General features: G+C 49.5%; 1 protein-coding gene across 2 annotated transcripts; it reads left to right on the forward strand.

Moving 5' to 3' along the window:
* Positions 1 to 5,865: 5,865 nt before the first annotated feature.
* On the forward strand, positions 5,866 to 23,890 carry MEOX1 (mesenchyme homeobox 1). Of its 2 annotated transcripts, XM_081576141.1 has the most exons (4): positions 5,866 to 6,361; positions 20,175 to 20,347; positions 21,796 to 21,914; positions 22,286 to 23,890. In XM_081576141.1, the coding sequence occupies exons 1-4, from the start codon at positions 5,893 to 5,895 to the stop codon at positions 22,320 to 22,322; spliced, it is 798 nt and encodes a 265-aa protein (XP_081432267.1). In that variant the 5' UTR covers positions 5,866 to 5,892; the 3' UTR covers positions 22,323 to 23,890. The 2 variants fall into 2 exon arrangements, with proteins under 2 accessions (XP_081432267.1, XP_081432268.1); XM_081576142.1 differs by lacking the exon at positions 22,286 to 23,890 and having other exon boundaries at positions 21,796 to 21,918.
* Positions 23,891 to 24,559: the final 669 nt, after the last annotated feature.

A 24,559-nucleotide genomic window follows, 5' to 3' on the forward strand; every position in this document is an offset into this window, starting at 1 on the left:
GCTGGCGCCCTGCCCAGGCCTCCCTCCTTCTCCCTTTCAGCACTTCCTGCCCAGGGGCACTCACCTTTGTCCTCACTCCTTCCACCTGCACGCCCTTCCTCCTCCTGCCTCCTGTCTGCTTTGTCTCACTCCCAAGGCCTCCACAGGAGAACTTCCTGGGGGACCCTGGGCTCCTCTTGCAACCAGAAAGCTCAAAGACAAAGTAAAACCTGCTCAACTACCACCCTCCCTCTGAAGTTCCCCTTGAGAGTGCCCTTCCAGAGCCTTCTGTCAAAGTGCAGATATCCAGGCTCAGAAAGGAAGGCCAGAGTCTTCTCCATCTTGAAGATTAGTTTTGCCTTGGATGACAGTTTCCAGACTTAGCGGGGGCGGGGGGATGCAGGACAGACACCCAGTTGAGTTTGAATTTCAGATAAATAAAAAATTCCTTTTTAGCTTAAGTGTGTCCTCAGTATTATATCTGAGCGGCTGCGTGGTAGGTGGTGTCTGACTCTTTGCAACCCGATGGACTGTAACCCTCCATGCTCCTCTATCCATGGGATCTTCCAGGCAAGAAGACTGGAGTGGGGTGCCATCTCCTTCTCCAGAGGATCTTCCCAACCCAGGGATCGAACCCACATCTCCTGTGTCTCCTGCATTGGCAGGCGGATTCTTTACCACTGAGCCACCAATATTACACAAATCACACTTAACTGGGCTCCCTGTATTTTTTTTTCCTGGCTGCTCTAACTTTGAGTCTGCCCTTGAGATCCACATGTGTCTACCTTTTTCAGGAACAGAAGCTCTAGAAAGGGCACCTTTACTGAGCACCTACTGAGTGTCTGCGGGTTGTCTATATAGTGAGCTTCTACTTTACAGTTGAGGAGACTGAGGTCAGGTGACCTTCAGGAGCTGGAGTTCAGAACCAGGTGACTCAGTTCCTTATTGTGTTTTCCTGTCTTCTGCCCACAGTCTCAGTGCAGACCAGTGATGGCTGCACCAAAAATTTACACACAAGAGAGGAAACTCATCTGAGGAAATTGTCTGTAATATTAACGCAGTGTTTTCCAGGATTTAAGGCAAGACCCTGTCATTGGGTCTTTGGCGTGGAATGTCCTGCAAGCTTCCTGGGAGCATCTGTCATGAGGACAGTATTCTGTGGCTTATTCAACTGCGATCTGTCCATCGAATTGATTGAGCCTCACAAAAGTCTTAGAGGTCAGTAGTGACCCTGGTACCTGAAGGCCTTCCAAGAAGCAAGGACATATACATTCCAAAAGAATCCCAGGACCAGCCACAAACGTTCTGGTCCAAAATGATTTCCATCCTTGGAAGACAGCTTGTCTGTCTCCCCTCTCATCCCTACATGGTCTTGCTGGAGATCAGGTGTCTTATCTGACTCTTGTTCTACTACGTGAGTGAATGCTAATGGTCTTCTCCCTCTCAAGTGGCCTTTTGAAGTTGTCTTCCAGGTAAAAACCTCAGGTATTTGCATCGTCATCATCCAGACATTACCACTAAACACTGTACACCAAGCTATGGCACGAGATTTCCTACAATACGTCATTCACTTCTCAGCAACCCAACTGAGAAAGAAGGGAAAGAAGAAAAAAATCATTCCCATTTTGCAGATGAAGAAACTGAGGCTCAGGAATTCGCTGGTGGCCCAGTGGTTAGGACTCAGAGCTTTCACTGCTGGGGCCCAGGTTCAATCCCTGGTCAGGGAACTAAGATCCTACCGGCTGCGTGGCACAGCCAAAAAAAGATTAAAAAAAAAAATGAGCCTCAAGCGATAAACTGAGTTACCCAAAGCCATTCAGTTTATTAGTGGCAGAGCCAAGTATGAACCCACACTCTCCTGATTCCCAAGGCCATGACCTTGACCCTCTGTTATGTTACCACAGAAGAAGGTATGGGAGTTAGGGGGCAGCTGGATGTGCTGTCTTCATCCTCTGTGGAGCCGTGACCTGCCCTGTAGTCCAGCAGAGTAAGGAAGGGGGAGATATACTAATTCCCCACATGCATCGCCCTTTATGGTCAGCCAGCTCTTTTCACAGACATCAGATCGTGGATCCTCTTAACAGCCACACGAGGTGAATACTGTCATCTCTGCTTCAACAGCAAGAAAACTGAGGCCCAGAAAAGGGATGTGTCATGCCTAAAGCCACATAGCAGAAGAAAGACAAGGCCACACGTTGAACTCGCGAATCTGCCTCCAGGCCCAGGTTCTCCAATGACACCCAGGCAGTTGCAGGCACAGGTCGGGGGGTGGGGGAGCGGTGGGGGATTCCGAAGCAGGTCTGCGGAAGCCAAGGACTCGCCCACGTGCTGAGCACAATGGGGGAAATTCCGAAAGTTCCTTGGGATGGCTCAGGTGTGGCCAAGCCCACCGTCCTCCTCAGGGACCCTCCTCCTCACGCAGGCTTTTCCTCTTCCTTCTCCAACTCCCTCAACAACCAGAAACGGGGTCCCCTCCCTTCCTGGAAACCCTGCTCCCCTTGGCCGCTCAGGGCTTTTTTCCACAAACAGCCACGTCCATCCATCTCTGTCTTGCGGGCCTTGGGGCCTTGGCGGGGACACGCTGACTTTGAGGAGGTTAAAGGTGCCGGTGCCCGGCCTTCATCTAACAAATGGGTCCCCATGAGGAGAGGACCGTTGTTGTTCTTTCCCGGCCTCAGAAGAGGAGCCTGTCAGGAAGATGGAGAGGCCAGCAGGCCCCCGGCCGCGCCCCGCGGGAGGCTGACAGACGCCGGCAGCTGTGGGGGCACCAGGGTGCCAGGGCCCTGTCTTCTCAGTGCAGAGGGCCCCTGCACCCCTCCCCGAACCCCTCCTGACCTCTCAGCCCCCCTCCACGACCCAGGACCCACCCTTCCAGGGGCAAAGGGCCAGGCCCTGGGCCTCCCTGGGATGGGGTCTCTGGCCAGATGGGGAGGACAGAGCTGGAGTCCGGTTACAGCCTGCGGGCCAGACCCCGGGAAGGTTCCTCTCCCCCCCAGCCTCCTGTGGATTCCTTCCAGAGCCCCCACAGCCTGCAGCCCCTCGAGGGACCTCCATAGGCTGTTCTCTGTGGATTTCCCTCAGTGCCCACCTCCCCAGTCCCATTTGGAATCATCCAGGTACAGGAAAACAAGATGGACTGGGAAGGGAGCCACTTTTATCCATTACCTACTACGCACTTTGCATAAACAATTTCATTTCAAATTCTCCAACGTCTGTGGGGCAGGCATTCTGAGGCAGTGGGGCCAGGCTGCCTGGGTTTAAATCCTGGATCCTCCACTTCCCAGCTGTGTGACCTGGTACAGGTTACGTAGTCTCTCTGTGCTTCCTCCTATAAAAGATGGAGAAGCATTATAAAAGCACTTGCTTCAGTGAGCTTTTGTAGCATCCACTGGGAAACGTGGTGGAGGCGCTAAGATCAGTGGCTGAGTGGAAGCTGTAAGGACCATCCCAGGTTAGGGGAAATGGAAGCTCGGAGAGATGAAGTGACTTGTCCCAGGGCACACAGCTGGGAAGTGGCGGATTTCGGATTTGAACTTTGAACTGTCTAACCCCAAAGTCTGTGCCCCTTCCTCGGCATCAGAGTACTCCAGACTGGACAGCCGGCCACCTGAGGGCGATACCTGCTTCTGCTATTTCTTAGTTGTGTGATTCCGAGCAGCTTACATAATCGGTCTGAGCCTCTGTTTCTTCATGTGTATAAATGTGGAGTGTAATTCTGTCTTTACCCAAAATAGGAGGGTTGTAAGGTTCAGAGGAGAGATGTACATGCAATGGGTTAAGTCCTGGACAAAGTGGAGAAGGCAGTCTGGTTTGTGGCTTTGACCCCATCTCCTCCACCAGCCTGCAACACCCTGGCTGCCTGTTCTGGAAGATGAGATGTCTGTTTAATTAACAGCACGTGTGCCGCCTCCAGGCTTCAGACTTCAGATCTGAGACCCATGGCCCCTCCTCGGGGAACCTTGGGCATCTTTGGAACCAGCCAGCATATACACTGTTCTTACCGTCCATTCCCATTTCAGCCGCAATCCTGCTGCACTAGACCATATAAATAATTCATTCAGTGGGCAAGGAGCTCTGACCCTATGTGCTTGGAATGTCATTCTCCAAGAAATTATATTAACCCTCCAGAGAGACCAGCAGGCCATGGGGACTGAGTAGACTGGCCAGTTGAAATGGCAATGGATCCTCCTGGGATGGGCACCAGCCTGTAAGACCATGAGAAAGTGAAAGTCCCTCAGTTGTGTCCTACTCTTTGTGACCCCATGGACTTTAGCCTGCCAGGCTCCTCTGTCCATGGAATTCTCCAGGCAAGAAAACTGGAGTGGGTTGCCATTTCCTTCTCCAGGGGATCTTCCCAACCTGGGGATGGAACCCTGGTCTCCTGCTTTCATTGCAGGCGGATTCTTTACCCTCTGAGCCACCAGGGAAGCTCTTAGACCATGAGACTGTTTGCCAAAGAGAACCCTTTGGGGACTTCCCTGGTGGTCCAGTGGCTAAGACTCCAACGCTCCCAATGCAGGGGCCCCGGGGTTCAATCCCTGGTCAAGGAACTAGATCCCATGTGCTGCAATGAAAATCGAAGATCTCCCGTGCTGCAGCTAAGATTCGGTGCAGCCAAGTAAATAAATATTTTTAAAAAGAGAGAGAGAACTCTTTGGGGAACGAGAAGCTCCTGATTCCTATTTCCATGCACAGACTCCATGGAAAACTTGGCCCCTGGGGGTGGGGAAGACAAAGCAGGTGGGCGAAGGTTACAGGGCCAGAGAGCAGGTGGGGGAAGCCTGGAGAAACTTCAAGGAACCTACCTAAGTGTCTTTCCTTTGCCTTGGAGAAAAATGACTTGAAACCCCACTAGCCAAGAGTGTGGCTAATTGACATGTAAGTTGGGGGTTAAAGAGCGGAAGGAAGAATCTGATTGTTTTTTTAAGTTACTGAGAAAGTGAGAATGTCACTGTGGGCCGGGAGAAATAATTTTTTTTCTGGAGTGTGTCTCTCTTTCTATTACAGACTGTAGTGGGCCACTGAGACTTGCAAAAAAAGATTTAATCCACCCTCCTTTTTGCAAGCAGCAGTAGAAGGGCTTTTAAATCAAATGCAATCAGCAAACTTGTCTCTTGCACTTATTCCTCGCTTCACTCCCTGGAATCTGGCACTTGATGGTTTCTGGATCTGACTTAAGGTTTTTTCAAATCCAAGACTTGGGGAATTTTGTTAACAGTGCAATAAAATAACTTCATAGTGTTATAGGAGGCACATTAAAGAAAATGTGTGTGTGCTGGTCTCTTTCCTTAAAAAAAAATACAGACAATGTTTCTTTAAAAGACTCCATCTGCAAATCCCATTAGATGTGCATATAAGGTTTCTGATGATTAATAGTTGCCTGCTCGGGTTTTGGTTGGAGGGGATCGTGTGTGTGCTGGTTAACCCCTCCCTCTCCTCTCTCACATTTCACTTCAGAAATTTGTCACTCTCTCCCCACCGCAGGATTTAAAAGTGTGTCTCAGCAGCCCTGGACTAGCTCTTTGCAGGCATTTGCTGCAGGCTCCAGGACAAGCCCTCGTCAGCCGGTGCGTCTGGGCTGGGACAGTGAAAATGTTTAGTGTCATCGGCGACAAATACACGTATAGGGGACCCCACTAGGCAGGCTGGTGGGTCAGGGGGAACAGGAAGCCAGGAGTCAAATCCATCATAGGTGTGGGCACACGTATGTGTGGCCACTCACACGTGTGCGTACTCTGAGGAGGAACTTTCGTTTTGGTTTTTGTTTTGGTTCCTGGGGCAAGTTTTCTATTGAACACTTTTGCTCTCCTGTTAAAAAAAAAAATTTTTTTTTTTTTTGCATTTTTGACAATTTGAATATAAAAGTGTAAGAATCCAACCTTTGAAAGGATTGAGGCGGGCAGCAGACAGCAGATGGATCCAGCGGCCAGCAGCTGCATGAGGGGCCCCCACCCCCCGGCCCCTGTCTGGGGCTGCCTTCGAAACCCCCACACGGAAGGCACTGGGGCCTCAGGGCTCCCCCACTACCCGCCAACCCCATTCTCCTTCCACCAGAAACCAGACTTCCCAGCGACAGCAACAGCTGCGTACCCCGACTTCTCAGCCTCCTGCCTGGCGGCCACCCCACACAGCCTGCCCCGGGAGGAGCGAGGCTTCACTGAGCAGCACCCTGCCTTCCCACAGCCCCCCGACTGGCACTTCCCTGTCTCGGAGGCCCGGCGTAGGCTCAACCCAGGCCCCGTGGGGGGCTCCAAGGAGATAGGAGCCAGCAGCCCAGGCCTGGTGGACACCACGGGAGGCCCAGGTGAGGACTATGAGGTCCTTGGGAGCACTGCCAACGAGACGGATAAGAAGTCAACCAGACGGAAAAAGGAGAATTCAGGTAGGTGGCTGAGGAACAGCTGACTGTTCCTTTACTGTGTGACCTTGAGGAAGTTGCTTGCCCTCTCTGAGCTTTGGTAGCCTGGGTGTGAATGGGGGATAATATGATCTAACCTCCCCAAAAGCAGGAGACTTAAACCAGTTACCTTTGGGGCTATTTCTGCTCAGAATTCTAGGATTCTCTGGTGATGGGGGCTATGTCTGTCTCCTCACCTCTCCTGGGTTCCAGGAAGGATGTGGTGGAAAGAGAATGAAACAGGATCCACAAAGATTTGGAGGGCAGGTGGGATGGAACCTCCAGGTACAGGTTGGCAAAGGCTAGAGGGGGCTTTTCTGAACTGGACCGCATCTGGGTTACACTTCTCCCCAGTATGCCCCAGCCAGTTCCAAATGGCCTCTAGAGCCCCAGGGCTTACTCCCCAGGAGAGTTAGCTTACTCTCCAAGGCTCAGAGGGCTAGGACCAAGGCTGGGACCCTGGGCAGTCAAACAGAACCAGGACTCTGTGTCTCTGGGAGTCTAGAGGCAGCAAAACAGACATAGGGCAGGGATGCAAGAGGCAAACGCTAAGGTTTGGGGCAGACTGCCCGTGAGGAATGCACTGCCCTGCTGGGCTGTGTGCATAGGCCGAGGGGCAGCACAATCTGCTAAGGTCTGGGTGATCTCCCAAAGGCCACTCCTCAGAGGAACCCTCCTGAGGAGTCACCAATCTTGGGGAGAGTCAGAGAGGCAAGCAGCAGAGGGTAAGCACTGGTGGAGTCTCAGAGGCCAGAGGATGGAGCTGACCTGCTTGTTCAGACCCCAGTTAATGTCTATCTCCTCCTGGTAGTGGGGACTGTTGTTTCTTCATCTCCCCGTGGGACCTCCCAGCTTCTCTCACCACCCATTCACCTTTTGTCTGGTTCCCCGTCTCTATCTTGACCAGAACAAGACAGTGCCCTTGCCTCTTGCACCCACTGCCCGACTGTGTCTTCCTAACGGCTGCCCTCAGGGTACATCTATCTGTCTGAACCTACAGAAGAGTTTTCATGGGGCTAACGAGGGGCAGGCAGCAAATGAGAAGACCAACCAAAGAGAACACTCTCTGCTTTAGTTTACGAAGCGCTTTCAAAGTAGCCCAGATTTCCCGAGCATCTTCTGTTTGCCGAGTTTTGGCAGAGGTCCTGGGGCTGCAGGGATGAATAAGGTGGTCTCGTCCCTAAACAGTTCAAACTGAGAGGGAGAGGAGGCCAGTAGATGCCACTGGCAGTGGATGTGCTATGACTGAGGGGGTTCAAGGTGCTGTAAGAAACACACGATAGTTCTGAGTCGCACAGGTTCGAGTTTGCTCCATCAGGTATTATCAGTTCCTTGATTCTTTACCCATGGAAAAGAAGAGACTGAAAAGCTTGAGAGGAGCTCTGCTAGCACGGAGTTAAAAGAGAGTGACCCACTCATCCCAATGTACCCAGCACTTTCCTGGTTTTAGCATTGAAAGTCCAGTGTCCCCAGGACAGTTGGTCACCCTAGAAGAAAGCTCAAATCCCAGACTTTAGACCCCAAATCCCACACCCTTCAGTAGATCTCAAACACAGTCCTCATTTTGAAATATCTGGTCTCCATGCTCGAAGAATGTGTGCTCACAGTGGATGATAGAAACCACAGTCCCTAGTGGTCCAGTGGTTAAGACCCTGTGCTTCCCCTGCAGGGGGCAAGGGTTCGATACCTGGTCAGGAAACTAAGATCCCAAGTGCTATGCTTCAAGACCAATAAGTAAAATAAAATAATAGTTTCCGTGATTTAAAAACAAAGCAAAACAAAACATAGCCCTCTTGGATGCTATGAATAGAAGGGCTCTTTAAGTCCTCAGCTGGTTAAACCCTGAACTGTTCCTAGGCCTGGCTGGAGATGTGCCGAGAATGGGACACTTTCTGCTTCTCCTCTCCAAGGAACTCTCAGCTCCTTGGCTCTGCGCCTATTTGAAGAGCTTGCCCCTCTACAACGCCTGCCACTGTAACTCCTCCATCTCTGCCCACACCCACCTAGGCTGCATCCAGCCACTTTCCAGGGAGCTGAGCCAAGGGTACTGCGAAGGCATGGACAAAGCCAAGGGCCAGGCATAGACAAGGTCATTCCATGTTTCAGCTGTACCCAAATTCACCATCTTTCCTTTTGATGAGTAGCCCGTGGATGGTGCTGCTCACGTGCCAAGCAGCTGGCCACCCCAGGGCACAGTTCTCATAAGGTCAACTTCTGGTCAGGAGAGGTTCCCACCCAGGAGGGGCCCTGAGCTCTCCCTCGAGGTCCTCTCAGAAGCAGCATTGGCAGCCGCAGTCACACAAGGCAGGGCACAGCTAGCTGACTCTCATTCATTCTCTGGGGTTCCAGACCCTCTCTGGTCAACATGGAAATCTTTATCCCCCAGTGGCTTGCATCGTCCTTTGGGATTTAATTAAAGAGGCAGGAAAGATCAGCTTTGTAAGAACCTAAAGGAAAGGGAAAGTGATGGGCAGGGCTCACAACTCCAGGAGTCTGGAATTCAGATCACAAGAGACAAATCCACAAAGAATCACCACCCTGGGACTTCCCTGGTGGTCCAGTGGCTAAGACGCCACACTCCCAATGCAAGGGGCCGGGGTTCGATCTCTGGTCAGGGAACTGGATCCTGCATGTCCCAACTAAGACCTGGCACAGCCAGAATAAATGTTGAAAAACAAAACAAAGAACCCCCACCCACCCTATCAATCCTGATCCACTGGTTGGACTATTTTACACTTTGACATCCTGTTCATCGTGGACTTTTTGTAAGAATTTTTATTTTTTTAAACATTGCATTAAAATATTCTTTCTCTTCATTACTGTGGTTTTTGGCACCCCTTGCATGTTGTACTCAACATGAGTGTCTCACCCTGGCGGCCCCTGCTAGGCCATCGCTGGAAGGTTAACCAGCACTGATCAGAAATGTGTTTTCTATTGTGTTTCACAATCAGGCAGACAGGTCATGGGTCAGCACTGCCGCTTCCCACTGCTTGACGTTGGGAAAGTTCTTAATTTCTCCGAGCCTCTGTCTCCCCAACTGTAAAATGGGACTATAACAGTATCACCCTCCACATAGAGTCCCTGTGAAGGTTAAACGCTGTGATCCGTGAGATGAACCCTGTGCCTGGCATGTGAGTTTGATAAATAGTGGCTATGAATGGTATCAGGCCTGTCTTTACAGAACTAGTCTCCAGAACATAGAACTGACAAATAGCCCTTTGTTTGGGGGGACAGTGGAATTGAACATTTCAAATATGCTGTCTCAGAAATTCCTGAGCCTGTGGTATAAAATGTGGAAACTTCTCAAAATCATTGTTGGTCCTGAAATCCAGTTGCCATCAATTAGGAGCCTGAAACTCAGGGATCCACCAGAGAAGCTGGGGGAGGGAGTGAGTCGTGCCTGGTAAACATGTCCCATGCTGGCTGGCCTGGCCAGGAAGGGTCTAGTAACAGAAAGTTACTGAAAGTTCGTTTTGAAAGGAACGTTCTCTGCTCCCCAGTCTCCTTCAAAGCTCTGCCAGTCCCAGCTGCTTTCCCATCACTTGCCATCACTGGAAGTGGAGCTGATTTGCTCAAGGAAATGGTCAGGAAAGCAGGGCTCCCTGGACCCCACTCTGAAACTTTCTGTTGGTTCACAGCACAAAGCTGATTTAGGAGTTGGCTGTGTTGTTAACTTGCCCTAACCACTCCCGCTCCGGGGGTCCAGTGGGCGTTAAAGACCCCTGCTGGCAAGGACAGCTGCCACTCCTGTTTGCCCCCCAATCTGTCATGGCTACCATGGTCGTCTTTAATTTATGGGAATGAAGGATTTCACGGTGATTTCCTGACAGAGTTCAAGGGAAGGTCGCGTGTGATCAGCCCGGCGGCAACAGGTGAATCTGATCAGCCGCCTGGGAGGGCCTCCGTGCCTGGAATCCCTGCTGCTGGCTGATGCTCACACATACTCATTCTGTCTTCATCAGACTTGCTTTGTCCTCCACCTCATGCTCCTGAAGCTCTGACATGTGTGCCTCCCAGGGCTCCTCCTTCCCTGTTTTCTCCCCTGTAAGATCTGATGTCCACCTGCCCTGCCCCTGCCCAGCTACACATACTCTCAATTTCCCCTGAGGTTGAAAAACCCTCCACAAAGTGGCCTCTTTCCCACCTGATTTCCCTCTACAGCCCACCCCTCCCACTTCTATCTCCACTCAACAAGCCACCAAGCCAATTTAGTTGCCTTGCAAAGGCATCTTGCTTTTTCTCCCCACCACCCCAATTTGTTCAGTGCTTCCCCTTGCCTCAACACCCTTCTCTTCCCACACTCTTCTGCCTTATTTTAACATCCAGCTTGAAAGCCATCTACTCCAAGGATCCTTCTCTCGTCCATCCTTCCTTCATGATTCCACTTGTACATGGCATCGTTTCAGTGCAAGTTACAGTTTAGAAGTTTCAAATGACAGTATCACTAGAACCTGCGGCTGATTTTATAAATACAGTTTGTAACTTCATAAAGGAGCTCTCCTGAGGTTTCTTACCATCAAACATCTAATATTTGGAATCTGTTTTTTCTTTATTGTGATCAAAAACACATCATGTAAGCTTGACCATCATAACCACTTTTAAGTGTGCAGTTCAGTAGCATTAACTATATATATATATATATATATATATATATTTGTGCAACAGATCTCTAGAACTTTTTCATCTTATACAATGAAATTCTACATCCATTGAAAAACAGTTCCTTTTACCCTCTTCCCCGCACCCCCCACCCCAGGCCCTGGCAACCAGCCTTCTACTTTCTGTTTCTAAGAATTTGATTACTTCAGATACCTCATATATGTGGAATCAAGCAGTATCTGTCTTTTCATGATCAGTTTAGTTTACTTAGCTCAATGTCTTCAAGCCTCATCTGTGTTGTAGCATATGACAGAATTTATTTATTTTTTTAAAGGCTGAATAATATTCTGCTGTGTGTACATGCACATTTTCTTTATTCATTCATCTGTAATGGACACTTGGGTTGCTTCAACCTCTTGATTATTATGAATGATTCTGCAGTGGACATGGATGTGCAAATCTCTTTAAGATCCTGCTGTGAATTCTTTCGGATATATACCCAGAAGTAGAACTGTTGGGTCATATGGTAACTGTTTTGATCTTTTGAGGAAGCACTATACTGTTTTCCCTATGGAATGCTTTTGTCGACCATACTTTTGGTATCATATCCAAGAAATCATTGCCAAATGCATTCTCTCCATGTTTTCTTCCAGGAGTTTTTTAGTTTTAGGTCTTGCATTTTTAGGCCTTTAATGTATTTTGAGTTAATTTTTATGTGTGGTGTACAGAAAAGATCCAACTTTATCTTTTTGCTTGTGGAGATCCTGTTTTCCCAGCACCGTTTGTTTAAGATTGTTCCTTCCCCATTGTGTAGCCTTGGCACCTTTACTGAAGATCATTTGATCATTTATGTGAAGGCTTACTGGGCTCTCTATTCTGTTCCATTGATGCATGTGTCTGCTCTTATGCCGGTAGCACACTGTTTTGATTATTGTTGCTTTGTAATGTGTTTTAAAATCAGGAAGCAGGAAGTCTACAGCTTTGTTTTTCTTTCTCAAGACTGTTTTGACTATTCAGGGTTCTTTCAGATTTCCTAAGAATTTTAGGATGATTTTTTTCTACTCTTGCAAAAAATGCCATTGGGATTTTTATAGAGATTGCATTGAGTTTGTAGATCATTTTGTGTAGTATGGACATTTTAACAATATTGCCTTTCAAAATCCATGAACACAGGATGTGTTTCTTTTCATTTGTGTCTTTAATTTCTTTTAGCAATGTTTTGTCATTTTCATTGTACAAGTCTTTTGCCTCCTTAGTTAAATTTATTCCTAAGTATTTTATTCTTTTTGATGGCATTGTAAATGGGATTATTTTCTTAATTTCCCTTTTGGATTGTTTATTGTTCATTATAGAAACACAACTGACTTGTGCATGTTGATTCTGTATCCTGCAACCTTGCTGAATGTATTACTTCTTAAAGCCTTTTGTGGAATCTTTGGGGTTTTCCACATGCAAGATTATACTATCTACAAAGAGAGATCATTTTATTTCTTCCTTTCTGACTTAGATGCCTCTTAACTTCTTTTTCTGGTCTGATTGCTCTGGCTAGGACTTCCAGCATTATATCAAATGGAAATAGTAAGAATGGGCATCCTTGTCTAGTTCCTGATGTTAGAGAAAACTATTTTAGTTTTTCAGCACTGAGTATATTAGCTACAGGCTTTTCATATATGGCCTTTATTACGTTGAGGTAATTTCCTTCTCTTCCTGGTTTGTTGAGTGTCCAAGAATCCTTTTGTGACCCCTCTCTCCAAACACTCCGCTCTCCAATAGAGAATGCCCTGTTGACAACTCCATTTTAGCATCAAACCACAGTTGGCTTATATCCAGAGTTATAGATGCCTACAGCGGCCTTTTTCCTTAAAACAGAAGTGTCTAGATGGCTGGAATGCTATCTGATTCACCTGTGCAGTATCACTAGTACCTACTGTAACATTTGTACACAGAAGCTGTGTGTCTGGCCAATAGCCTCTACTGTAATCTGGCATTCACTCATTCATTTTCTCACTTTCTGAGAGTGGCTCCACCGCCTGGCATGGGGTTTTCACCATGTGTGATGTGCTTCTGTAAAATGCATCAGGACTTTCATAGTCTCACTCATGAAACAGTGTGCAGAGAACCAGACTTCAATCATAAAACCAGCGCAAGGTCAGGGTGAGTGCTGGGGTCAGAAAGATGTGTAAACATCCACATGCAGGCTGGGCTGACTCACAGGAATCCCCTGCAGGGCACTGGGGTTGGGTCCAGCAAGGGGAGCTGCTATGGCTGAGCAGTAAAGGGGACCTACCATGGTCAGGCACTTAGGGGGGGCTCCTGGCTGGGCAGTTAGAGGGCCCAACTGCTGCGTGAACAAGTGGCTGTGCTCGCCAGTCTAGAGGAAAGCACGCCTTTTTCTAATCTGCAGGGAGGTCCCTATGGTCTTGCGTCAGCTTTGTACCCAGCATGGCCTTGCTCCCTCTCTCTCCTCAGTGGTAAGCACAGCTGTAGGGAGTTAGGTGGGGGGCATCTTGGCTCGCTTGGACTGCCATAATAACTACCATAGACTGGGTAGCTTAAACAACAGACATTTATTTTCCCACAGTTCTGGAACCTGGAAGTCAAAGGTCAAGATGTTGGCAGGTTCGGTTTCTCCGGAGGCTTCTCTCTTTGGCTGGCAAACGGCCACCTTCTTGTCATGTCCGTACTTGGTCATTCTGTTCGTGGTCATTCTCTGTGTCCTCATCTCTTCTTATGAAGACACAAGTCAGACTGGATTAGGGCTCACGCTAACAGCCTTCCTGGAGAAGGGAACAGCTACCCACTCCAGTGTTCTGGCCTGGAGAACCCCATGGACTGTATAGAACATGTGGTCACAAAGAGTCGGACATGACTGAGCCACTTTCACTTCTGTGAAAGTACTTAACAGCCTCATTTTAACTTTATCACCTCTTGAAAGACCCTATCTCAAACCAGTCGCATTCGGAGGTACTGAGGGTTAGAATTTCAACATATTAATTGATAGAGGGGACACGATTCGGCCCATAAACAGAGGAAACAGGGACAAGATTCTAGCAGTGGCACAAATGCTCCAGTTATAAACCCCTTTGGCAGGACCTCAGAGCCGCCCTAGCCTGGGGTCCAGGGTCTGTTGGCCACTAGAGCTTTTCCATTCCTATAAGGTGTTGCTTCTGGCCACAAGGAGATCCTGCATTCTTTTTTAAGTTTTGTTTGTTTGTTTGTTTGTTTATGTGGACCGTTGTGTAAAGTCTTTATTGAATTTGTCACGATATTGCTTCGGTTTTATGTTTTGGTCTTTTGGTCACAAGGCATGTGGGACCCTAGTGCCCCGACCAGGGATCAAACCTGCATCTCTTACATTGGGAGGTAAAGTGTTAACCACTAGACCACCAGGGAAGTCCCAATCCTGGCATTCTTATCTTTTTCCCACAAAGAGAGAAGAAAAAGTGGAGACTGTTTTGGGAATGAATCCCTAAAGAAGCAGGGTGTTTGACAGACAAAGAAGGAAAGGACATGATAACAAAATAAATGGACAACCTCAATAAGTGTCACCTGGGTCATGAGCATGACTCTTGAGTATCACGCCCAGTGATCGCAAATCCACATCCACCTCTGAGGGGCAAGACTCGAGGCCCCTGGAGACCCCTAGAGCCAGCTTCCTCAATGCCCACTCTGCCCACTGAATCAGGCTGCCCTGGCCTCTCCCAGCTCCCACCCCCACTCCAGCCTTTTCTATTTCATGTTTTCCCATTTTCCTTGAATTCAATGATGAAGGAACCGTGTGAGCAGTGGGGCCTCGGTCCTGAAGCCTACACTTCCTTTGGTGACAGCTGAGGGTAACATCTGGAACTTATAAACACAAAGCCCAGCGCTGCCCATGCCTTCCCCAACCATCTCAGAAGCTCACTGCAGCTCCTACGTCTCATTTCCACTGCCTCTCCCCCCTCCAATTCTCTGCTGCAATCCTCCATGGTCCCCACACCCCATCTCCTCACTCAGCCCATTCCATTCTCCCTCATCAGAGCCCACCCTCACTGCCTGCCCACCCCCCCAACCTGGGACTCTCAGCAAACACAACTCTAGCCCTAGGCATTCCCATTGCAGAGAACGTAGCCTAAATTCCCCAGGCCTGCTGCTGGGCTCCTCAAAGAGGCTGGGAGCCCTACCATGTCTCTTCAGGCCCCCATGGGAGAGAGAAAGAGTCTAGACATTGAGGTGAGGCAGGGCCCAGAGAGAGAGGCTGGCCAGTCCAAGGAAGCCAGAGAGGTCTGGATGCAAATGCACCTGGGGAATGGGTCCATCCAGGTCTTGTCTATTTTGAGGGCTTTCACTCCTCCCTCTGAAGCTGAAAGTATCAAAACTAATGAGCAGGGGATTTCCCTGGTGGTCCAGTGGTTAAGACTCCACGCTTCCAATGCAGGAGACGTGGGTTCAATCCCTGGTCAGGGAACTAAGATCCCACATGCTGCACAGTGTGGTCAAATTTAAAAAAAAGCAAAAACAACAGCTAATGAGCACATTAAAGGTCTGGTCTGTAGCCCAGGAAACTACAGGCACCATTTTCAGAGGATTTGCCAAGGTCTCACCTATGGAAGTCCCTGGGAGGCCGACCTGGACCCAGATTCAGATTGCCATCCTTGGAGTAACCACATCTCCATACTCATTGTCCCCACAGCCCTGTCCCCACAGGCTAGGGTGACCTAGCCTGGATGGGTCCCAGGGGACTTTGGGCAAGCCATTTAGGCTCTGGGTCTCAATTTCCTCATTTGTTCTTTGGTCTAATGTGTACCTTACCTACCTCACAGAATAATTAAGAGGATCTAATAGGAAGCAGCTAAATAGCAAGGAAATAGCTTCCTCTCAAGGAAATCTGGGTTCTCAGCTCACTTCTGCCACTAACTTGCTATATGTCTTTAGGCAAGTTTCTTACCTTAACCTGTAAGGTAAAAAGGCCACATCAGATCATCTCTAAGTCCCCTTCTAGGTCTGCTATTCTAAGATTCTATAGTACAGAGGAAAGCACAACAGAAGTTTATCTCTGGGGGAAAGAAACCCATTGTCAATTGTCAACTGCAGTGTGCTATTTGAACATGGGGCATGTGACCATCTATCTGGTCTTGGATAGAAATTTATGTTAAATGGCTGTGAGAGTTGGGGAGTAGGAATGCAGGACTCCAAAAAAGGCACATTCCCCAAAGTCTGTCTGAGCCTCCCTCTAGTCCTGATAAAGCTGTCTGCTGACTTTAAGAAGGCCTGCCAAACGTGACAGCTATTTATGAAATAATTTACCTTGGATGATGTAAAAGCTCATGGTGGAAACCGCAATATCACACACACACATCCTGTTTGCATTTCTCTGGGCACTCTGGATCATTCCATCATGGCCCTGCTCCCTCTGAGGGTGTGCAGAGGATGGGGCGGGGCCACGTGGCTCCTCCACAGACACAGAGGCAGCCTGCTGAACGCCAGCCTCCTCCCTCTGCTGTCGTGGAAGAGGCAGTCTTTGGCCCCGAGGAAGAATCAGGACCAGGAGGACTGATGTGGATCCTCACGCAGATCAATTCTAGTTACTGTGCCTGGAAGCAATAGTGACACAGATTCAAGTACAGATATGCAAAAGTACTGGGAGAAGGGAAAACAGTTACAAGGCCAGACGTTGAAAAGGCGTCCTTTCGCACAGTTCTTGAGACGTGGTACCCCGAGAAGCATCGTGTTTTACCTCTGCCTGTGCTACCTCTCCAACTTCATCCCCAGTAGAACCTCTTCTGGTGGTTCTTTCAAAGGAGTCTCAGCTGAATGTCACGCACTGTGCTGTGTTAACACACGTTTCCCATCTCATTTTACCTTCGAAGCAGCCTTTTGATCACAGAGGGTGCGAGAGCTAACTTGATATACTTCTGGCCCTTTTGTCATTTCTAACATTTCTAAAGGGTTCTTACGCCTGTGGGAAGCTGATGAGGGACAAAGGTCCTCCTGGTGCCATCCTGTTTAGCCAAATGTTGCCTTGAACTTCACATATGGGTTCAGACACTGGGTTCCCAGCCTCTCCTGAGGCTCCAGTGCCCAAATCAGGATAGTAAGAGATGAGAGAGGAGAGTGGATACGGAGAGGTTGCCCTGGTTGTTGTCCCCCTAACCAGTCCAAGACCAGCTACAAAGGGCTCATCTCCCGATCTCCCCTCTTCTCTCTAAGAAGGATTATGTGCAGGACTCTGTATGTGTGTGTAGGGTGGGTATTACTGGGTGGGAGGTGTCCATAGGGCACCTATGCACACCTAAGCAGGCCTGGGAGAAGGAGAGGGTGGGGTGTGAGCATCAACCCAGGACAAGGCTTCTGGGATCCCTGGAGGTGGAGATGCACAGAGCTGCCATAGTCCAGGTCCAGCCCCCAGCCAGCCAGACACAAGATGGAGAACCTGACACCAGGGCTGATGATGGCCACGGCTCTGATCAGCTGGATCTGGATTCAAATCTCAGTTCCGCTGCCCCAAAGCTGCCCGGCCAAGTTCCTGGGCCTCTCTGAGGTTGCTTCTGCCTCTGTATACTGAGCAGGATTTAGCAAACATTTAGCAAGTACCTCCTATGTGCCAGGTTCAGTAGCAAGTGAGAAAAGCAGTTACATCCCTGGGGAGAGAGAGCTATTAATCAAATTATCACACAAATCCACATGATAAAGATAAAGGGATAATAATACTGCCTACTCCTTCCGGTGTTATGTGTGGACGATTAAAGCCAGTGACTGCATCTTAGCACAGGGAAGACTTTAAGAAGTGACAGCTGCTATTACCCCAGGCCCTCAGATGGCAGCTCAAGGAACTGAAGAATCAGAAGAACACTATATATTCGTTCCAGTGCTTTGAAGTTTTAAAAGCATTTTCCACCTACAGCAGCTTGTCCAGGCTTCCCAATAACGCTGGGAGGTAGATTTCTGGGGGAGGCTGAAGCCCAGAAAGGTTAAGCGACTTCCTGAGAGGCTCCAGCAAGAAGATCCAGGATGCAAACCTCGGCGCAAGTCCTCTGGTTTGACACACCCGCTGCTGTGAAAGGAAAGGACTGGGAAACACTGAGACCTCTGGGCAGGAGCGGATGGGAACCGCGCCAGGCTTCGCGGCCTCCCTCCGGACGCGCGGGCGGGGACGTGCTCCGGGAGCGGCGTCCCTCCGCGGCGTGACCGTGACCGCCCTTCCCTCCCTGGGTCGCGACGGCCAAGGCTAAGGACTCCTGGGGGACCCCGGCCGGGCAGCGCATCCTTTCCCTCCAGCCCCCGCTAGGCTTCCGGAGAGGCCCGGGCAAGCAGCCCGGCCGGAGAACTCGCCCCCTTCCTTCCCGGCCCCCGGGCGCGCCCTGTGGGCGGCCCACCCGGACCCGGCGCGGACAGCCGGGCATCGGGGTTGCAGGGAGTCCAGGAATCGGGGCTGTGGGGACCCCCGAGGGCGGCCCTCCTCTGCTTTCTCCGCTTCCCCAGGACGCCGGGCCGGGATGGGAGGCGCCCCCATCTCTGTCCCGCGCGCCTCCCCGCGCCTGAGCCGCCTCTCCCCGCCCTTCTCCCGGGCTCCCGGCGGGGCACTCGCCGACTGAAATACAAGGGACTGCGTGGAAAGCACTAGAAAGAACCGGCAGGCCGAAGTTCCCAACGGAACGCGGAGTGGACGAGGGGCCTCTGTATCCCGACCCCGCTTGGCTATCTGGCGGGTTGGCCAGCTTCCCAGTCTGGAAGGACAGTGAGTTGAAAGACTTATAATTTTTAGAGCCCTGCGTAAAACGTGCTTCCTGGAGCCCTTTCCCAGCCACGTGGCACGCGTTGGTAGTTCATTGTGTGGGTGTGTTGGCCTCCTTCCTGTACGCCTCTCCACCCACCACGCCTCTTACCCTGCTCAGGAAGTCACGATACAGTCCCTTCTATGTATACAGCACTTAACAGTTTGTAAAGCCCTCCTACATGTATTTCATTAGAACAGTGTGAGAGTCAAACTGCCTGAGTGGATTCCAGCCCCTCCACTCACTGGCCAAGTGAACAATTTACTTCACTTCTCTGTGCTTAGTTTTCTGGTCTGTAAAATGGGTTTCGTCCTAGAACTCACCTGGCTGAATTACTGTGAATATTAAGTGGCTGATACACCTAAAGTGCCTGGTCCCTGCACCCCTGTTAGCAGCTGTGATTGAGCCCCTGCTATGTCTAACTCAGAGCCTCTTTCATAAATGAACTTTCCAGACTGGGCCCCTCCTGGTGTCAAAGGTAGCACCTGGTAGGTCTTGGAAGCCAGGAAGAAACTTAAAGCAGCATCTCTCAATTTACATGTGCATACAACTCCTAAGGTGAGTGATAGTGTTAGTCGTTCAGTCATGTGCCGGACTCTTTGCAACCTCATGAACTGTAGCCTGCCAGGCTCCTCTGTCCATGGCATTCTCCAGGCAAGAATACTGGAGTGGGTTGCCATGCCCTTCTCCAGGGGATCTTCCCCATCCAGGGAGCGAACCTGGGTCTCCTGCATTGCAGGCTGTCTTTACCGTCTGAGCCACAAGGGAAGCCCTAACTCCTAAGGGGATAGTGCTAAAATGCAGATTCTGACTCAGTAGATCTGAGGGTGGGAGGTGGGCAGCAGGAGATCTTGCAAGTCTGGTCAGCACCCAGGCTCTGCTGCTGCTGCCACCAGACCACCCTTTGAGAAGCCAGGTCTTAGAGCAGTGCTTTGTAACCCTGACCCTGTGTCTGAATCAGCGGAAGCCTTGTTAAAACAGATCACTGGGTCCTACTCCCAGAGTTCTTCATTCAGCAGGTGTGTGTGTGGTAATGCCCAAGGATTTGCATTCATAATGAGTTCCTAGATGGGGCTGATCTCCCTGAGGACAGAGAACCTCAGTTTTAAAGCTTCTTGCCCCACAAGCTTACGGCCACTACCAATGTCAAGTTGAGGGTGGCTCAGGGGGCAGAGGTCATTTAGCAGCCAAGGGCAGCTTCTTGTGCTCTGGAAGTTAAAAATAGTTGTTTGAGGGGCAGAGCACTTGAGGTTGGGATCCTAAATTCGTTCCATTTCTCTGAGGTTTAAGACATTAGAAGGAATGATAAAGGGGGTGGGATCTTTCTCAGCATCCTTTAAAACTAAAAGCGACAGGGAAAGGCTGCGCCTCTGCTTGAAGACAAAAGAAAGGGAGCCAAGGTCCCTGCGGTTCATGTCTTCCTGTTTGGGGTCCTCTCTCCCCAGACAACCAGGAGAATCGAGCGAAGCCAGAGGGCGCCAGCAAGGCCCGCAAGGAGCGGACGGCCTTCACCAAGGAGCAGCTGCGGGAGCTCGAGGCTGAGTTTGCTCATCACAACTACCTGACCCGGCTCCGCAGATATGAGATCGCGGTAAACCTGGACCTCTCCGAGCGGCAGGTGCGACATGGAGGAACCCCTCCTCTTCTGGCCATCCCTCCCTTCCTGTGCTCTCTCATCCCCCCCTTCCCTGCCCCCTTCTTCTGGAACCTTCTCCTTCCTCCTCTCCCTCCGCCCAATCTAGACATTCTGGTTGTACCTGACAATCACCTGCGGAGATTCTAACAAGGCCAATGTACGGAGCTCACCCCTAGATTGTTTTCACTGGTCTGGGGTGGAGTCCAGGCACCAGAATTCTTCAAAGGTCCCCCAGGTTGGGACTTCCCTGGTGGTCCAGTGGTTAAGACTTCTGTTCCCAATGCAGGTAGCTAGGTTCAGTTTCTGGTCAGGGAACTAGAGCTCACATGAGGCAACTAAGACTGGTGCAGCCAAATAAATAAATATTAAAAAAAATAAAAAGTCCTCCAGGTGATTCTCACATGCAGCCAGGGTTGAAACCTCTGCTCTGCTTATCCCCAAACATGCATGTGCAGTGGAATCACCCAGGCCCTTGTTTAAAATGCAGATTTCAGGGTTCCACAGTGTGATAGTGCAGTAATAAGAGTAATAGAGGGAATCTGCATTTCTAGTATTGGAGAAGGAGATGGCAACCCACTCCAGTGTTTTTGCCTGGAGAATCCCAGGGACGGGGGAGCCTGGTGGGCTGCCATCTATGGGGTCGCACAGAGTTGGACACGACTGAAGCGACTTAGCAGCAGCAGCAGCATTTCTAATAGGTTCTACAGGTGATTTGGACATGCAGCTGATTCCTGGGCACACTCTGAGAAAAACTTCCTTGCCCTTTGTTTTGGCCTTTTCTTCGGAGCATTCCACCCATACTCATGCTCTGATGTGGAATAAAATATAAGAATAGTTGATAGCAGCTTTCAGTTGAGAAAGCGACCTGCTGGAGTGCTGGATTTAGAATCAGAGGATTTAGATTCAAATCTTGCTTCTACCTCTTCATAGCCCTGGGACCTCTGGATCACATCTTCTCCTAACCTCTCTGGTCTCCATTTGAAAAACTGGGTCATAACCCCACCCTGAAGCTCAGATGAGAAAATGCCCAGACCAGAGCTAAGCTGAAAAATGCTTTCCAAATGTGCCTAAGGGAGAGGCTGGTGGTTCTGTGTTCCCAGATCCTTGGGTAATAGAAGCTTGAGGGAGGGGTGGCCACACAAGAGGGGTGGGGCTTGTGAAGGGGGTGGGGCCAATGCAAAGTGACATTTAGTACCAGTTCTTCTGTCTGTGAGGTTTTCTTCATCTGGAGACATGAGACAGGTCTTTGAGCAAATTGATGAGTCTTCCCTTTGGTCTCAATACTTGGAGCCTTTGGAGGCATGGGGACAGGCAAGCAGAGTTTTGAGCTGGGCTCCCTGGAGCTGCACCCCAGGTACCTTGAGCGTCAGTATTGGTGAGGTGGTCATACCTACCCTGAAATGACTGGGCTCCTCTGCTTCCTTCATCAGGTCAAAGTGTGGTTCCAGAACCGAAGGATGAAGTGGAAGCGCGTGAAGGGGGGTCAGCCCATCTCCCCCCACGGGCAGGACCCCGAGGATGGGGACTCTGCCGCCTCTCCAAGTTCAGAGTGAGATTCTCCAGGGAGAAAAAAAAAAAAAAGACTGAGGACTGAGCCCCCTACCAATGACCCCCCACCCCAATCCCACCTTAACCTTCTCCCACTCTCCCAGGGCAGCCTCTCCACACCTCACAGTGATTCCTGGATAGAAAGCTGCCCAGGATTCCTGGGAGCCTTGAAGTTTCTAGAAAGTTTTGTCCAGCATTACTCTGTCTTTAGCAGCCCCTTCCCCAGGGCCTTCGCTTCCCACGATTCTCATGGAGTCAATCATATAGTGGCCAGATCTGACCCAAGTGAATTCGGAGAATAGCTCCAGGGACACTGTTTCTTCGGGTCTAAACTGCCACCCACGCCTCCTTCTCACCACCTTCCTCCCACAGTGGCCAGACCTCCTCCAGTTCTGGACACCTGGCCTGATGAGAGAGGAGCCTTGAGACCAGCTGGTGAGTCACAAAAGCAGATGCCCCCAACACACACACACACACACACACCCTAGACCACCTCTCCTTTCTGGGTTTAGTTCTGAGGCTTTGGGGGACCTCAGTTGTCCCAAAACCCCAGGGAAAATCAGTGTGAAGAAGTCTGAAGACAGAAACGTAGCTGCTACAAATCAGAAGCCATCCATGGATCCAAATTGACTGGCTCCGTGGGCAAGTTCATGAGCACTGGCTGGAAGCAGACAGTCAAGAGAGCAGCTTGGTCCCCACACAGGCCTTTGATGCTGGCTTGACTAGGTGGGTGAGAAGGGACCCAGGACAGCACCTGCTTCTTCAAAATCAATTCAGGGACATACCTGGGATTGTTGAGCCGGATCCCAGATCACTGGAACAGCTATTCCTTTTAAATCTGTAATTTCTGGATGGAAAAACTATCCAGATGCTCACATTATTGAAGTGAGGGCTGGAGAGGGTCCCTGTGTTCTGAGGATGCAGCAGCCTCCTAGGGCCGTTTACTGGGTAAGGGCCTAGAAATGTGGGACCCTGGCGTGGTTTCTTTCTCTGGCTGCAGGGTCTTGTGCTTTCAAAGAACTCTGGCTGCAAAAGGACCAAGAAAATGTCCTACTTTCTCCATGGGATGCATCTGAGGCCCTCCGAAGTGTGCATTCCACAAATGCTGTTATGACAGGAGGAGCTGCCACATTTATGTGTGTGGACTGCCCAACCACCACCCCCCCCAGGACTGTTGGCCCAGCAACCTGGGGCTACTACACCGTGAGAGAGGCCCCTGCCTGCCTCAGTGCTTTGTCCCCCAACACCAGCTGGTGTTGCAGAGGGAGGTCAGCAAGAGTTTGAGTTCTTGTATGCAGATGTAATCATTCATGTGTAAAAAAAATACAAAAACAAAAAACCCACCTCCCTATCGTGAAAGGACAGACTCTGTGGAAAATGATTGCCAAGTGAGATGGCTGGTTAGAGCATGTGTAATTTTTTCTAAAGTATACTTCATCTATTTTCTTTAGATTACATCAAGTTAACTGTGTAAGATCAATTCACTTAGTAAGAAAATTCTTCGAGAAATAAAATCAATAAAAAGAAAAAAAAAAAAGAGCAGAGTTTCTAGGTCTTTTTTCCTGGAAGAGCTAAGAATCACATGTCTGTATGTAGTCCTCTGATACTCATGTGATCATCAGCCAGACAGGATCTAGAAACAACAAAAAAACAGAAATCCTCTAAACCAAGATATCTCTTGGTTCTTCAAAACTTAGGGGTGCAAATATAATGGATATTTAAAAAAAAAAAAGTCTTGTCTTCCTTGCAACTGTATTGTCTTCATTTCCCACTGAAAAATTTTAGCTTTCAGTTTCCCTAACCTGTGGCTTATCAAATAGACAAAGTTCCGTAAACAAAAAGTGAACTCCTTTGTTAATAAAGGAAACTTGACCATAAATCTAACCATCCCTAATTTTTAAATTCAATGTTTGGAGGTTTTTGTTTTTCACGGTGCAACAGTATACACCAACAGTAATAAAAATGACATGAGAAAAAGTGTCCTCAATTCTGTGTCTTTTTAATTACAAGGGATTTGTCTCACCAAGATGTCACCAATGGACAAAATAGGCCTGGCTGGACAGAGAGGAGGGAGGGAGCTTGGAGGAGAGTCCTGGCCAGGGTTTGGCTCTGAGGCTGTCTGGGCCCGGTGTGGGCAGTAACCAGAAATGACATCATCAGGAGCTGGCGGAAGAAAGCAGACCCACCAAAATCAAGGTGCCAAAGGGAAGGTTCAGGTTCAAAGCCAAGCAAAGCAGACACCCCAGGCATTCCAACACCCGCTGCTAACTCAATTCCTGTGGCTTCAGAGGACATCAACCTCTCTCTTGGTTTTCTTGTCTGTCTAGAATGTTCCTTCTCTGTTTCCCATGCAGACTTAATTTCCCTTTCTCACTGCTTTTGCCTGCATTCCTAGTTCCAAGATTTTCTCGTTCTGTCCACTTCCGTTTTCTCCTTCTTCTTACCTTCCCCAGATGATCCCATTTACCTACATTTGGTTAAATTGTGGTAAAATGCCCCCAACATAAATTTTAAACCATTTTCAGGTGTACAATTCTGTGGCATTAAGTACTTTCACACTGTTGTGCAACCATTGCCACTGTCTCCAGAGCTTTTTCATCTTTCCAAACTGAACTGCTACCCATTAAACAGTAACCCTGCCTTCCC

This window comes from Giraffa tippelskirchi, chromosome 3 (genome assembly GCF_054371585.1).
Source record: "Giraffa tippelskirchi isolate mGirTip1 chromosome 3, T2T-mGirTip1v1.2.pri, whole genome shotgun sequence".
In the NCBI taxonomy this organism is placed as follows: Eukaryota; Metazoa; Chordata; class Mammalia; order Artiodactyla; family Giraffidae; genus Giraffa; species Giraffa tippelskirchi.

Bases quoted from the DNA above. Each gene is read 5' to 3' on its own strand.
- MEOX1 (XM_081576141.1), top strand. From the start codon at position 5,893: ATGGATCCAGCGGCCAGCAGCTGCATGAGGGGCCCCCACCCCCCGGCC. The intron at 20,348-21,795 runs GTGCGACATGGA...TTCCTTCATCAG, and splicing joins TGGACCTCTCCGAGCGGCAG to GTCAAAGTGTGGTTCCAGAA. The intron at 21,915-22,285 runs GTGAGATTCTCC...TTCCTCCCACAG, and splicing joins GCCGCCTCTCCAAGTTCAGA to TGGCCAGACCTCCTCCAGTT.